Source organism: Oncorhynchus tshawytscha, unplaced genomic scaffold (assembly GCF_018296145.1).
Source record: "Oncorhynchus tshawytscha isolate Ot180627B unplaced genomic scaffold, Otsh_v2.0 Un_contig_4748_pilon_pilon, whole genome shotgun sequence".
Lineage (NCBI taxonomy): Eukaryota > Metazoa > Chordata > Actinopteri > Salmoniformes > Salmonidae > Oncorhynchus > Oncorhynchus tshawytscha.
In genome coordinates, this window is record NW_024609781.1 from 272,816 (window position 1) to 286,706 (window position 13,891).

At 48.5% G+C, this 13,891-nt stretch overlaps 1 protein-coding gene across 5 annotated transcripts in view; it reads right to left on the reverse strand.

Moving 5' to 3' along the window:
• cep192 (centrosomal protein 192) overlaps positions 1-13,891 on the reverse strand; it is a 57,926-nt gene that overhangs the window by 42,042 nt on the left and 1,993 nt on the right. For 4 of the 5 annotated variants that reach the window (XM_042318014.1, XM_042318012.1, XM_042318013.1 and 1 more), the window contains exons 3-9: positions 10,827-10,936; positions 8,478-8,567; positions 4,780-4,932; positions 4,389-4,530; positions 1,656-1,945; positions 1,235-1,384; positions 277-529 (exon numbers count right to left, since the gene is read on the reverse strand). In XM_042318014.1, coding sequence (XP_042173948.1) covers positions 277-529; positions 1,235-1,384; positions 1,656-1,945; positions 4,389-4,530; positions 4,780-4,932; positions 8,478-8,567; positions 10,827-10,936 — 1,188 coding nt within the window. The remainder of the gene's footprint in view (positions 1-276; positions 530-1,234; positions 1,385-1,655; positions 1,946-4,388; positions 4,531-4,779; positions 4,933-8,477; positions 8,568-10,826; positions 10,937-13,891) is intronic. The other variant, XM_042318011.1, reaches the window with a different exon arrangement.

Consider the following 13,891-nt stretch of genomic DNA (forward strand, 5'->3'; position numbering starts at 1 on the left):
GCCGTTAGTACCGGGACAAACACCACACACAGGGAGCCGTTAGTACCGTACCGGGGACACCCAAAAGTTAGTACCGGGGACAACACAGGGACACACAGGGAGCCGTTAACCGGGGACACCAAAACACAGAGAGCACGTTAGGGACCTGAAACACCACACAGAGAGCCGTTAGTACCTGAAACACCACACAGGGAGCCGTTAGTACCTGAAACACCACACAGGGAGCCAGTTAGTACCTGGAAACACCACACAAACAGAGAGCCGTTTGGGACTTACCCGGTTGGAAGTCCAGGTTATCAGGACAGTGGTTCCAGTCGCTGTCAGAGTGAGAGGAGTCCTCCTGTTGGAAGCTCTGAGAGAGGTACTTCGCTTCCAGAGAGATGTAGAGGAGATCCTTCTCACCCTGACTCGTGTCTGACAGGTCAGGAGGACCAGGAGGTGCAGAGGAGTCCCCACATGGACCTCCTCTTGGCCCCAGGGCAGCAGGCCTCTCCCTCCCCTCCTCATCATCACTAAGCGAAGGAAGCACCTGGTACAGAAGGAGAAAACTCAATAACACTGTATAATTGTGTACCTTTACCTTAATTTAACTAGGATTCTTCAAATGTTTAACCCCAAGGGGCAGCATGTCCTTTAACCCCGAGGGGCAGCATGTCCTTTAACCCCGAGGGGCAGCATGTCCTTTAACCCCGAGGGGCAGCATGTCCTTTAACCCCGAGGGGCAGCATGTCCTTTAACCCCGAGGGGCAGCATGTCCTTTAACCCCAAGGGGCAGCATGTCCTTTAACCCCAAGGGGCAGCATGTCCTTTAACCCTCCCCTCATCAGGGGCAGCATGTCCTAAATGTATTGGTTAACCCCGAGGGGCAGCATGTCCTTTAACCCCGAGGGGCAGCATGTCCTTTAACCCCAAGGGGCAGCATGTCCTTTAACCCCGAGGGGCAGCATGTCCTTTAACCCCGAGGGGCAGCATGTCCTTTAACCACGAGGGGCAGCATGTCCTAAATGTATTGGTTAACCTCGAGGGGCAGCAAGTCCTTTAACCCCGAGGGGCAGCATGTCCTAAATGTATTGGTTAACCCCGAGGGGCAGCATGTCCTAAATGTATTGGTTAACCCCGAGGGGCAGCATGTCCTTTAACCCCGAGGGGCAGCATGTCCTTTAACCCCGAGGGGCAGCATGTCCTTTAACTCCGAGGGGCAGCATGTCCTAAATGTATTGGTTTGTCAGTGTACCTGAGAGAGGTGGAAGCTGCTCTGTGTGGTCTGGAGGTGAGAGGTCATGTCCTGGGGTCTCCAGTGTCCAGCACCAGTCCTCAGATATATAGAATCCAAGACACCTTGACCCTCCTCTGCCACCGTAGACTCTGTACTGTCCATGGCATCCTGCAGAACCAAACCCCCCCCCCACACACACACATAAATGGAGGGGACAAGATTATCCAAGTGTCTGTTGTATGTAACAATATCACTGCCGGTGACCGTATCACGTCCGGTAAATAGCACAGAACACGGGGTTGTGGGCGGCCAGGAGTTTTTCCTGACAGCATGACCTGACCTGGAGGAACTCCTGGCCTCTTAGGTACAACTCCTGCCACGTACACAGTCTCAGTCCACACCGGTGTTGTAATGGAAAAAGGGCCAACAGAAGACTCACCAGCGCCCCCTGTCTGTCTACGGCCATACTCCAGTTGACAGGGGACATCCTCTGGGGCCCAGCGCTGGTCTCTACAGTCCCCACCGGCCCCACACGGTCCCCCATCAGGCTGCCCCGGCTCAGCCCCAGTAGAGAGTGAGGGTCCTGGGCATTCTCTCCCGGCACGCTGGCCCCCAGGATCCCCAGCCCCCGCAGCACATCGTAGGTGGTCTGGGCCGAGGAGGAGGGTAGAGTGGACACGCCATCGTTCCCTCCCTCCTCACTCCCACTGCTCCCATCTCCTCCTCCTCCTGGTGAAGGACAGATGACCGGTTACCAACATCCACTCAGAGGTCAGCACATTCATATAAGGAAATCAGTCAATTTAAATAAATTCATTAGGCCCTAATCTAATCTGTTGTTCAGACACCTTAAAAATAAAAAAGGTAGGGGCGTGGACCAGGAAACCAGTCAGTATCTGGTGGGACCACCTCATGCAGCGAGACATCTCCTTCACATAGAGTCAGGCTGCTGATCGATCAGGCTGCTGATCGTGGCCTGTGGAATATTGTCCCATTCATTCTTCAACGGCTGTGCGAAGTCTGTGGATATTTTGGCGGGAACTGGAACACGCTGTCGTACACGTCGATACAGAACATCCCAAACAACAATGGGTGACATGTCTGGTGAGTATCCACACCATGGAATAACTGGGACATTTTCAGCTTCCAGGAACTATGTACAGATCCTTGTGACACGGGGCCATTCATTCAAACATGAGGTTTCAACTGTTCTGCCTTATTATTATACGACCATGCTGGTCATTTATGAACATTTGAACATGGACTTCAGGAAACAGCAGAGGGAACACCCCCCCATCCACATCGATGGAACAGTAGTGGAGAGGGTAGCAAGTTTTAAGTTCCTCGGCATACACATCACAGACAAACTGAATTGGTCCACTCACACAGACAGCATCGTGAGGAAGGCGCAGCAGCGCCTCTTCAACCTCAGGAGGCTGAAGAAATTCAGCTTGTCACCAAAAGCACTCACAAACTTCTACAGATGCACAATCGAGAGCATCCTGGCGGGCTGTATCACCGCCTGGTATGGCAACTGCACCGCCCTCAACCGTAAGGCTCTCCAGAGGGTAGTGAGGTCTGCACAACGCATCACCGGGGGCAAACTACCTCCCCTCCAGGACACCTACACCACCCGATGCTACAGGAAGGCCATAAAGATCATCAAGGACATCAACCACCCGAGCCACTGCCTGTTCACCCCGCTGTCATCCAGAAGGCGAGGTCAGTACAGGTGCATCAAAGCTGGGACCGAGAGACTGAAAAACAGCTTCTATCTCAAGGCCATCAGACTGTTAAACAGCCACCACTAACATTGAGTGGCTACTGCCAACACACTGTCAATGACACTGACTCTACTCCAGCCACTTTAATAATGGGAATTGATGGGAAATGATGTAAATATATCACTAGCCACTTTAAACAATGCTACCTTATATAATGTTACTTACCCTACATTATTCATCTCATATGCATACGTAGATACTGTACTCTATATCATCGACTGCATCCTTATGTAATACATGTATCACTAGCCACTTTAACTATGCCACTTGGTTTACATACTCATCTCATATGTATATACTGTACTCGATATCATCTACTGTATCTTGCCTATGCTGCTCTGTACCATCACTCATTCATATATCCTTATGTACATATTCTTTATCCCCTTACACTGTGTATAAGACAGTAGTTTTTTTGGAATTGTTAGTTAGATTACTTGTTCGTTATTACTGCATTGTCGGAACTAGAAGCACAAGCATTTCGCTACACTCGCATTAACATCTGCTAACCATGTGTATGTGACAAATAAAATTTGATTTGATTTGAACATCTTGGCCATGTTCTGTTATAATCTCCACCCGGCACAGCCAGAAGAGGACTGGCCACCCCACATAGCCTGGTTCCTCTCTAGGTTTCTTCCTAGGTTTTGGCCTTTCTAGGGAGTTTTTCCTAGCCACCGTGCTTCTACACCTGCATTGCTTGCTGTTTGGGGTTTTAGGCTGGGTATCTGTACAGCACTTTGAGATATCAGCTGATGTACGAAGGGCTATATAAAATACGTTTGATTTGAATGGCACGACAACGGACCCCAGGATCTCAAACGCAATTGTGTTCGTTGTCCGTAGTTCATGCCTGCCCATACCATAACCCCATCATGGGGCACTCTGTTCACAACGTTGACATCAGCAAAACGCAAACCGCTCACCCACACAACACCATACACGCTTTCTGAGGTTATGAGGCAAGTTGGACGTACAGTCAAATTCTCTAAAATGGCATTAGATGCCGCTTATGATAGAGAAATGAACTTTCAATTTTCCGGCAACAGCTCGTGAAGATTTCTGCAGTCAGCATGCCAATTGTAACCTTCCTCAAAATTTGAGAAATCTGTGGCATTGTGTTGGGTAAGAAAACTGCACATTTTAGAGTGGCCTTTTATTGTCCCCAGCACAAGGTGCACCTGTGTAATGATCATGATGTTTAATCAGCTTGATGATACGCCACACCTGTCAGGTGGATGGATTATCTTGGCAAAGGAGAGATGCTCACTAACAGGGATGTCAACAAATGTGTGCACAGAATTAGAGAGAAATAAGCTCATTGTGCTGTGCGTATGGAACATTCCTGGGATCTTTTATTTCAGCTCATGAAACACGGGACCTGTTACCTGTTACAGTGTTGATGACTTGGCCCTCCGCAGAGTATCTGTGTTCTAACCCAGGTAGAGGGTTACGACCAGAGTAAACTTCTTCGTCAGAGCTGCCTCCCTCCAGCCCAGGTCTGAAGCTGGGACGGTTGCTCTCCCCCACCTAACCCAGACAGACATAATGACCTCTGGTCTGACAGGCTAAAACAGGGCTGTGTTCAGTAGGACTATTTGGTAGAAAACATTTTGAAAACCAAACGCTACATCAACTTATCAAATACTGGTTTGGTTGAAAATGATTCGTACATTCTGTTTTGTAACGTTGTTCAGCTTTGTGTTTTCTGCTGAAAACCTCCAAGGTCAACCAGAAGCAGTGAGATAGAGAAACAGACAGACAGAGACATTATCATACCAGCTGTCGGGAGGTGCTGGACAGCAGGAGTCTGTGTCTGGTAGAAGTGTGTCTCCTAGCTGCCTCCAGCTCATCCTCAGTGTCCTCCTCATCACTGCCAGGACACGAGTCCATCCCTGTAGCAGCCAGCCGCACGTCAGGCATCTGGAAACCCTCAGGACAGGACAAACAATCCAATCTTAGTGAAACCAGGCTGAAATAGAATACTAATATACTGTTTAGTTTGTACAGGAAGATGAAAAAAGAATACTAGTTGTGAACAAGATCCATAGGCTGACAGAGCTGCTCTTAGTCTTCATAAATAAGGTTTCAATAAACCAGTGTTTTCCACTACATAGGAATAGCCAACCAAATAGAAGACGTAGCCAACCAGGCCCCGCCCGAGCCAGAGGCGCAGCCAACCAGGCCCCGCCCGAGCCAGAGGCGCAGCCAACCAGGCCCCGCCCGAGCCAGAGGCGCAGCCAACCAGGCCCCGCCCGAGCCAGAGGCGTAGCCAACCAGGCCCCGCCCGAGCCAGAGGCGTAGCCAACCAGGCCCCGCCCGAGCCAGAGGCGTAGCCAACCAGGCCCCGCCCGAGCCAGAGGCGTAGCCAACCAGGCCCCGCCCGAGCCAGTAGCCAACCAGGCGTAGCCAACCAGGCCCCGCCCGAGCCAGAGGCGTAGCCAACCAGGCCCCGCCCGAGCCAGAGGCGTAGCCAACCAGGCCCCGCCCGAGCCAGAGGCGTAGCCAACCAGGCCCCGCCCGGGCCAGAGGCGTAGCCAACCAGGCCCCGCCCGAGCCAGAGGCGTAGCCAACCAGGCCCCGCCCGAGCCAGAGGCGTAGCCAACCAGGCCCCGCCCAGCCAGAGGTGGTCGAAATTTGTGGAATCTGGGAAATCCTCCTGCCTTGATTCCATCCAAAACACTAAATTACTTCATCGAGTTCACCTCCCAGATTGGAAGCATTTATGCTATTGTGCAGAAAGACATTACTTTACAATTTAAATTACTGAACATGAATTCAGTGTATTGTTAGTTGTTTTGAAAATATGATCAGGATTAAGAACATTAATACTAACATTTAATCGATCTTCTTTGATATTGACCATAATCTGTTGGTGGGGGAAACTTGTGTTTTCGCTTTTCAACCCCAGCTCTGAATCCACAATATGGCATTCTTTAATGGAAGCTTCTCTAAAGTAAAACAGGGTGGTGTACCGCAGGGCAGCTCTCTAGGCCCTCTACTCTTGTCTATTTTTACCAATGACCTGCCACTGGCATTAAACAAAAGCATGCTGATGATTCAACCATAAATGCAGCTAATGGAGTCACTGAAACCCTTAACAAAAAGCTACAATCTGTTTTGGAATGGGTGGCCAGTAATAAACTGGTACTCTTGGCTAAGAGTTGAGGAAAGTGACGTTCACTCCTTGTTTTTATAATAAACATTAATGTGTTGAAAATTCCAAATTGTTAGCATAGTCAACTTACACACAGATCTGACAAACACACATACCCCCCAGCAGACATGCCACCAGGGGTCTTTTCACAGTCCCCCCAGCAGACATGCCACCAGGGGTCTTTTCACAGTCCCCCCAGCAGACATGCCACCAGGGGTCTTTTCACAGTCCCCCCACAGCAGACATGCCACCAGGGGTCTTTTCACAGTCCCCACAGCAGACATGCCACCAGGGGTCTTTTCACAGTCCCCACAGCAGACATGCCACCAGGGGTCTTTTCACAGTCCCCCCAGCAGACATGCCACCAGGGGTCTTTTCACAGTCCCCCCAGCATACAGGCCCAGAACAAATTCAAAGAAACATACAATATTATACAGAGCCATGAGTGCATGGAACTCCCATCTTATATCGCAAGTGAACAGCAAACCTGGTTTCACAAAACAAATAGCGCGACGCCTCTCCTCCATGTGAAATACATGTTGTATGTACTGACATGTACCTGATGGATAAACACACTACATGTTAATGTTTTTACATGTATGTAAATAGTAAATTATTTTGTCCGTCACGTCGGTCGTTGTGTGTCAGACCTCTGTAAGACCAGCTAGTGTCTTTGTCGGCTAACGGGGGATCCCAATAAATCAAAAAATGATACGTGGGCTAATTAATACATTTTCAATACATTTAGTTAATTCCGTACTAAGGTCAACTCATTGTTGAATTCTGTTTTCATGCCTGGATTCCGTGAGGGCCCTAATGATCATATAGGGACCAGAATAAGGCTCTCCATATAGGGACCAGAATAAGGCTCTCCATATAGGGACCAGAATAAGGCTCTCCATATAGGGACCAGAATAAGGCTCTCCATATAGGGACCAGAATAAGGCTCTCCATATAGGGACCAGAATAAGGCTCTCCATATAGGGACCAGAATAAGGCTCTCCATATAGGGACCAGAATAAGGCTCTCCATATAGGGACCAGAATAAGGCTCTCCATATAGGGACCAGAATAAGGCTCTCCATATAGGGACCAGAATAAGGCTCTCCATATAGGGACCAGAATAAGGCTCTCCATATAGGGACCAGAATAAGGCTCTCCATATAGGGACCAGAATAAGGCTCTCCATATAGGGACCAGAATAAGGCTCTCCATATAGGGACCAGAATAAGGCTCTCCATATAGGGACCAGAATAAGGCTCTCCATATAGGGACCAGAATAAGGCTCTCCATATAGGGACCAGAATAAGGCTCTCCATATAGGGACCAGAATAAGGCTCTCCATATAGGGACCAGAATAAGGCTCTCCATATAGGAGATACTGTCCTGCAGTGATGATTCACCATCTACATCAAATGTTATCATTTATCTGCAGATAATCGCAAAAAAAAGCCAAATGAACGGCTCTGTCAGCGATGCGATTCGGGAAGCTAGACTGACTGACAGTGAGGATAAAGGGAGTGACTTTGGTCTTGTCTGACAAGCCCCGACATCCCAGGAAAATAAACCTGACAATCCTTTGGTTTACTTGTCCAGATGTGGCACAGTGGACATTTAACCAGCTGTCAATCACAGCACACCTAGTCAACACAGGCTGCTCAGCTGTCAATCACAGCACACCTAGTCAACACTGGCTGCTCAGCTGTCAATCACAGCACACCTAGTCAACACTGGCTGCTCAGCTGTCAATCACAGCACAGTAAATAGCCTACTATACTCCACGACTCTGCATGGCTGGCTGCGAGAAACTCATGAAAATAAAATAAATGTGCCAAAAAAACCTACAATGACGCTAAGAGGTGGGTTCCAACTCATCGTTACCACATTACATGAGACGTGGAAATGACGTGGAAAGAAATGAGACCGCAACCGACAACAGCGCACACAAATTGGACGGGGGACACAATGCGTCAGGCGCCTGTCCTATCGACAGATCTCTAGAAGATTCTAATTGTTCATTCTAACGGGAGAGGGCTTGACGGACAAGCGAATTCAAACTTTTATAAAAAGTATCTCAGTTAATATGAGGTGGAAAACGTTACCGGCTGAAAATAAGTCTGTAACCGGCTGATTAGTCGATGCTAAATGGGAGACACAGTCTGCCCGCCTGTCCGACTGCCCGCCCGTCCGACTGCCCGACTGCCCGACTGCCCGCCCGTCCGCCCGCCCGCCCGCCCGACCGTCCGACTGCCCGCCCAACTGCCTGCCTGCCCGCCTGTAAAGTAATAAAAGTAATAATGTCATGGAGGAGTTGTATCCACCTGATCATAGTCATCCAGGAACTGGTATCTGTTCTTCTGTGGTTCTGTAGAACCGGGCTGAGATGAATAGTCTTGGTTGGCTGGCTGGTTCTGAAAATCAATACAATATTATTATTAATATAACAATATGACAAATATAAAAATAAATAATAGATGTGTCGAAGCGAGAGAGAGGATTAAGAAAGCAGGAAGCGAGAGAGAGGATTAAGAAAGCAGGAAGCGAGAGAGAGGATTAAGAAAGCAGGAAGCGAGAGAGAGGATTAAGAAAGCAGGAAGCGAGCGAGAGAGAGGATTAAAAAAGCAGGAAGCGAGAGAGAGGATTAAGAAAGCAGGAAGAGAGAGAGAGGATTAAGAAAGCAGGAAGAGAGAGAGAGAGAGAGAGGATTAAGAAAGCAGGAAGAGAGAGAGAGAGAGAGGATTAAGAAAGCAGAGCGAGAGAGAGAGAGAGAGAGAGAGGATTAAGAAAGCAGGAAGCGAGAGAGAGAGAGAGATTAAGAGCAGGATTAGAGAGAGAGAGGATTAAGAAAGCAGGAAGAGAGAGAGAGAGAGGATTAAGAAAGCAGGAAGAGAGAGGATTAAGAGAGAGAGAGAGGATTAAGAAAGCAGGAAGCGAGAGAGAGAAGATTAAGAAAGCAGGAAGAGAGAGAGAGAGGATTAAGAAAGCAGGAAGCAGGAGAGAGAGAGAGAGAGAGGATTAAGAAAGCAGGAAGCAGGAGAGAGAGAGAGAGAGGATTAAGAAAGCAGGAAGAGAGAGAGAGAGAGGATTAAGAAAGCAGGAAGAGAGAGAGAGAGGATTAAGAAAGCAGGAAGCGAGAGAGAGAGAGGATTAAGAAAGCAGGATTAGAGAAAGAGGATTAAGAAAGCAGGAAGAGAGAGAGAGAGAGGATTAAGAAAGCAGGAAGCAGGAGAGAGAGAGAGAGGATTAAGAAAGCAGGAAGCGAGAGGAGAGAGAGAGAGGATTAAGAAAGCAGGAAGAGAGAGAGAGGATTAAGAAAGAGGAGAGAGAGAGGATTAAGAAAGCAGGAAGAGGATTAAGAAAGCAGAGAGAGAGAGAGAGGATTAAGAAAGCAGGAAGCGAGAGAGAGAGAGGATTAAGAAAGCAGGAAGAGAGAGAGAGAGGATTAAGAAAGCAGGAAGCGAGAGAGAGAGAGAGAGGAGAAAGCAGGAAAGCAAAGAGAGAGAGGATTAAGAAAGCAGGAGAGAGAGAGAGGATTAAGAAAGCAGGAAGCGAGAGAGAGAGAGAGGATTAAGAAAGCAGGAAGAGAGAGAGAGAGGATTAAGAAAGCAAAGGAGAGAGAGAGGATTAAGAAAGCAGGAAGAGAGAGAGAGGATTAAGAAAGCAGGAGCGAGAGAGAGAGAGGATTAAGAAAGCAGGAGCGAGAGAGAGGATTAGAAAGCAAGCAGGGAGAGAGAGAGGATTAGAAAGCAGGGAGAGAGAGAGGATTAGAAAGCAGGGAGAGAGAGAGAGAGGATTAGAAAGCAGAGAGGAGAGAGAGGAGAGGATTAGGAAAGCAGCAGAGAGAGAGAGAGGATTAGAAAGCAGGAGAGAGAGAGAGAGAGGATTAAGAAAGCAGGAGCGAGAGAGAGAGAGAGGATTAAGAAAGCAGGGAGAGAGAGAGAGGAGAGAGGATTAGAAAGCAGGGAGAAGCAGGATTAGAAAGCAGAGAGAGAGAGGATTAGAAAGCAGGAAGAGAGAGAGAGAGAGGATTAAGAAAGCAAAGAGAGAGAGAGAGGATTAGAAAGCAGAGAGAGAGAGGATTAGAGAGAGAGAGGATTAAGAAAGAGGAGAGAGAGAGGATTAAGAAAGCAGCGAGAGAGAGAGAGGATTAAGAAAGCAGGAAGAGAGAGAGAGAGGATTAAGAAAGCAGGGAGAGAGAGAGAGGATTAAGAAAGCAGGGGAGAGAGAGAGAGGATTAAGAAAGCAGGGAGAGAGAGAGAGGATTAGAAAGCAGGAGAGAGAGAGAGGATTAGAAAGCAGGAAAGCAGGAGAGAGAGAGAGGATTAGAAAGCAGGAGAGAGAGAGAGGATTAGAAAGCAGGGAGAGAGAGAGAGGATTAGAAAGCAGGAAGAGAGAGAGAGAGAGGATTAGAAAGCAGAGGATTAAGAGAGGAGAGAGAGGATTAGAAAGCAGGGAGAGAGAGGATTAGAAAGCAGGGAGAGAGAGAGGATTAGAAAGCAGGGAGAGAGAGAGGATTAGAAAGCAGGGAGAGAGAGAGGATTAGAAAGCAGGGAGCGAGAGAGGATTAGAAAGCAGGGAGCGAGAGAGGATTAGAAAGCAGGGAGCGAGAGAGGATTAGAAAGCAGGGACAGAGAGGATTAGAAAGCAGGGAGAGAGAGCGGTTGCTTTACAGCATCAGGTATCTCCTGTCCCTCCACCCGTCCTCTCTGCATGGCAGGATTCACCAGCTGGTTTAAGTACAGGTCCAGATCTTCATCCTGCAGGTCGTTCACGTCGTCATCTGGGGATCAAACAGATCAATAATCAACAGAACGACAAACACAACACACAGCTATAACCCCCACCAGAGAGGAGTTCAGACACAATACACAGCTATGACCCCCACCAGAGAGGTGTTCAGACACAACACACAGCTATAACCCCCACCAGAGAGGAGTTCAGACACAACACACAGCTATAACCCCCACCAGAGAGGAGTTCAGACACAACACACAGCTATAACCCCCACCAGACCAGAGAGGAGAGTTCAGACACAACACACAGCTATAACCCCCCAGAGAGAGGAGTTCAGACACAACACACAGCTATAACCCCCACCAGAGAGAGAGTTCAGACACAACACACAGCTATAACCCCCACCAGAGAGGAGTTCAGACACAACACACACACCAGAGTTCAGACACAACACACAGCCCCCACAGCAGACACAAACAGCCCCCACCAGAGAGGAGTTCAGACACAACACACAGCTATAACCCCCACCAGAGAGGTGTTCAGACACAACACACAGCTATAACCCCCACCAGAGAGGTGTTCAGACACAACACACAGCTATAACCCCCACCAGAGAGGAGTTCAGACACAACACACAGCTATAACCCCCACCAGAGAGGAGTTCAGACACAACACACAGCTATAACCCCCACCAGAGAGGAGTTCAGACACAACACACAGCTATAACCCCCACCAGAGAGGTGTTCAGACACAATACACAGCTATAACCCCACCAGAGAGGAGTTCAGACACAACACACAGCTATAACCCCCACCAGAGAGGTGTTCAGACACAACACACAGCTATAACCCCCACCAGAGAGGAGTTCAGACACAACACACAGCTATAACCCCCACCAGAGAGGGAGTTCAGACACAACACACAGCTATAACCCCCACCAGAGAGGAGAGGAGTTCAGACACAACACACAGCTATAACCCCCACCAGAGAGGAGTTCAGACACAACACACAGCTAGGAGTTCAACACAACCCCAGCTATAACCCCCACCAGAGAGGAGTTCAGACACAACACACAGCTATAACCCCACCAGACCAGAGAGGTGTTCAGACACAACACACAGCTATAACCCCCACCAGAGAGGAGAGGAGTTCAGACACAACACACAGCTATAACCCCCACCAGAGAGGAGTTCAGACACAACACACAGCTATAACCCCCACCAGAGAGGTGTTCAGACACAACACACAGCTATAACCCCCACCAGAGAGGAGTTCAGACAACACACAGCTATAACCCCAACACCAGCTATAACCCCCACCAGAGAGGAGTTCAGACACAACACACAGCTATAACCCCCACCAGAGAGAGACACAACACACAGTTAACCCCCACCAGAGGTGTTCACAACACACAGCTATAACCCCCACCCAGAGAGGTGTTCAGACACAACACACAGCTATAACCCCCACCAGAGAGGTGTTCAGACACAACACACAGCTATAACCCCCACCAGAGAGGAGTTCAGACACAACACACAGCTATAACCCCCACCAGAGAGGAGTTCAGACACAACACACAGCTATAACCCCCACCAGAGAGGTGTTCAGACACAACACACAGCTATAACCCCCACCAGAGAGGAGGTGTTCAGACACAACACACAGCTATAACCCCCACCAGAGAGGTGTTCAGACACAACACACAGCTATAACCCCCACCAGAGAGGTGTTCAGACAACACACAGCTATAACCCCCACCAGAGAGGTGTTCAGACACAACACACAGCTATAACCCCCACCAGAGAGGTGTTCATACACAGCTATAACCCCCACCAGAGAGGTGTTCAGACACAACACACAGCTATAACCCCCACCAGAGAGGAGTTCAGACACAACTATAACCCCCACCAGAGAGAGCTATAACACACAGCTATAACCCCCACCAGAGAGGAGTTCAGACACAACACACAGCTATAACCCCCACCAGAGAGGAGTTCAGACACAACACACAGCTATAACCCCCACCAGAGAGGTGTTCAGACAACACACAGCTATAACCCCCACCAGAGAGGAGTTCAGACAACACACAGCTATAACCCCCACCAGAGAGGAGTTCAGACAACACACAGCTATAACCCCCACCAGAGAGGAGTTCAGAAAGGTGAATGTTCACAACGTTGTAGATAGAAATGAAATGCATAGAGCTGGCCCAATTTCCTATTGACAACAAAACCCCCCATGTCTGTTCTACACTATCCATTTCTACGTGAATGGTCAGTAACGTTGCATCTTCCCGAATAAATCAAATCAAATTTATTTATATAGCCCTTCGTACATCAGCTCCGCCCACAACCGTAAAGCTCTCCAGAGGGTAGTGAGGTCTGCACAACGCATCACCGGGGGCAAACTACCTGCCCTCCAGGACACCTACACCACCCGATGTTACAGGAAGGCCATAAAGATCATCAAGGACATCAACCACCCGAGCCACTGCCTGTTCACCCCGCTATCATCCAGAAGGCGAGGTCAGTACAGGTGCATCAAAGCTGGGACCGAGAGACTGAAAAACAGCTTCTATCTCAAGGCCATCAGACTGTTAAACAACCACCACTAACATTGAGTGGCTGCTGCCAACACACTGACAATGACACTGACTCAACTCCAGCCACTTTAATAATGGGAATTGATGGGAAATGATGTAAATATATAAACAATGCTACCTTATATAATGTTACTTACCCTACATTATTCATCTCATATGCATACGTAGATACTGTACTCTATATTATCGACTGCATCCTTATGTAATACATGTATCACTAGCCACTTTAACTATGCCACTTGGTTTACATACTCATCTCATATGTATATACTGTACTCGATATCATCTACTGTATCTTGCCTATGCTGCTCTGTACCATCACTCATTCATATATCCTTATGTACATATTCTTTATCCCCTTACACTGTGTATAAGACAGTAGTTGTGGAATTGTTAGTT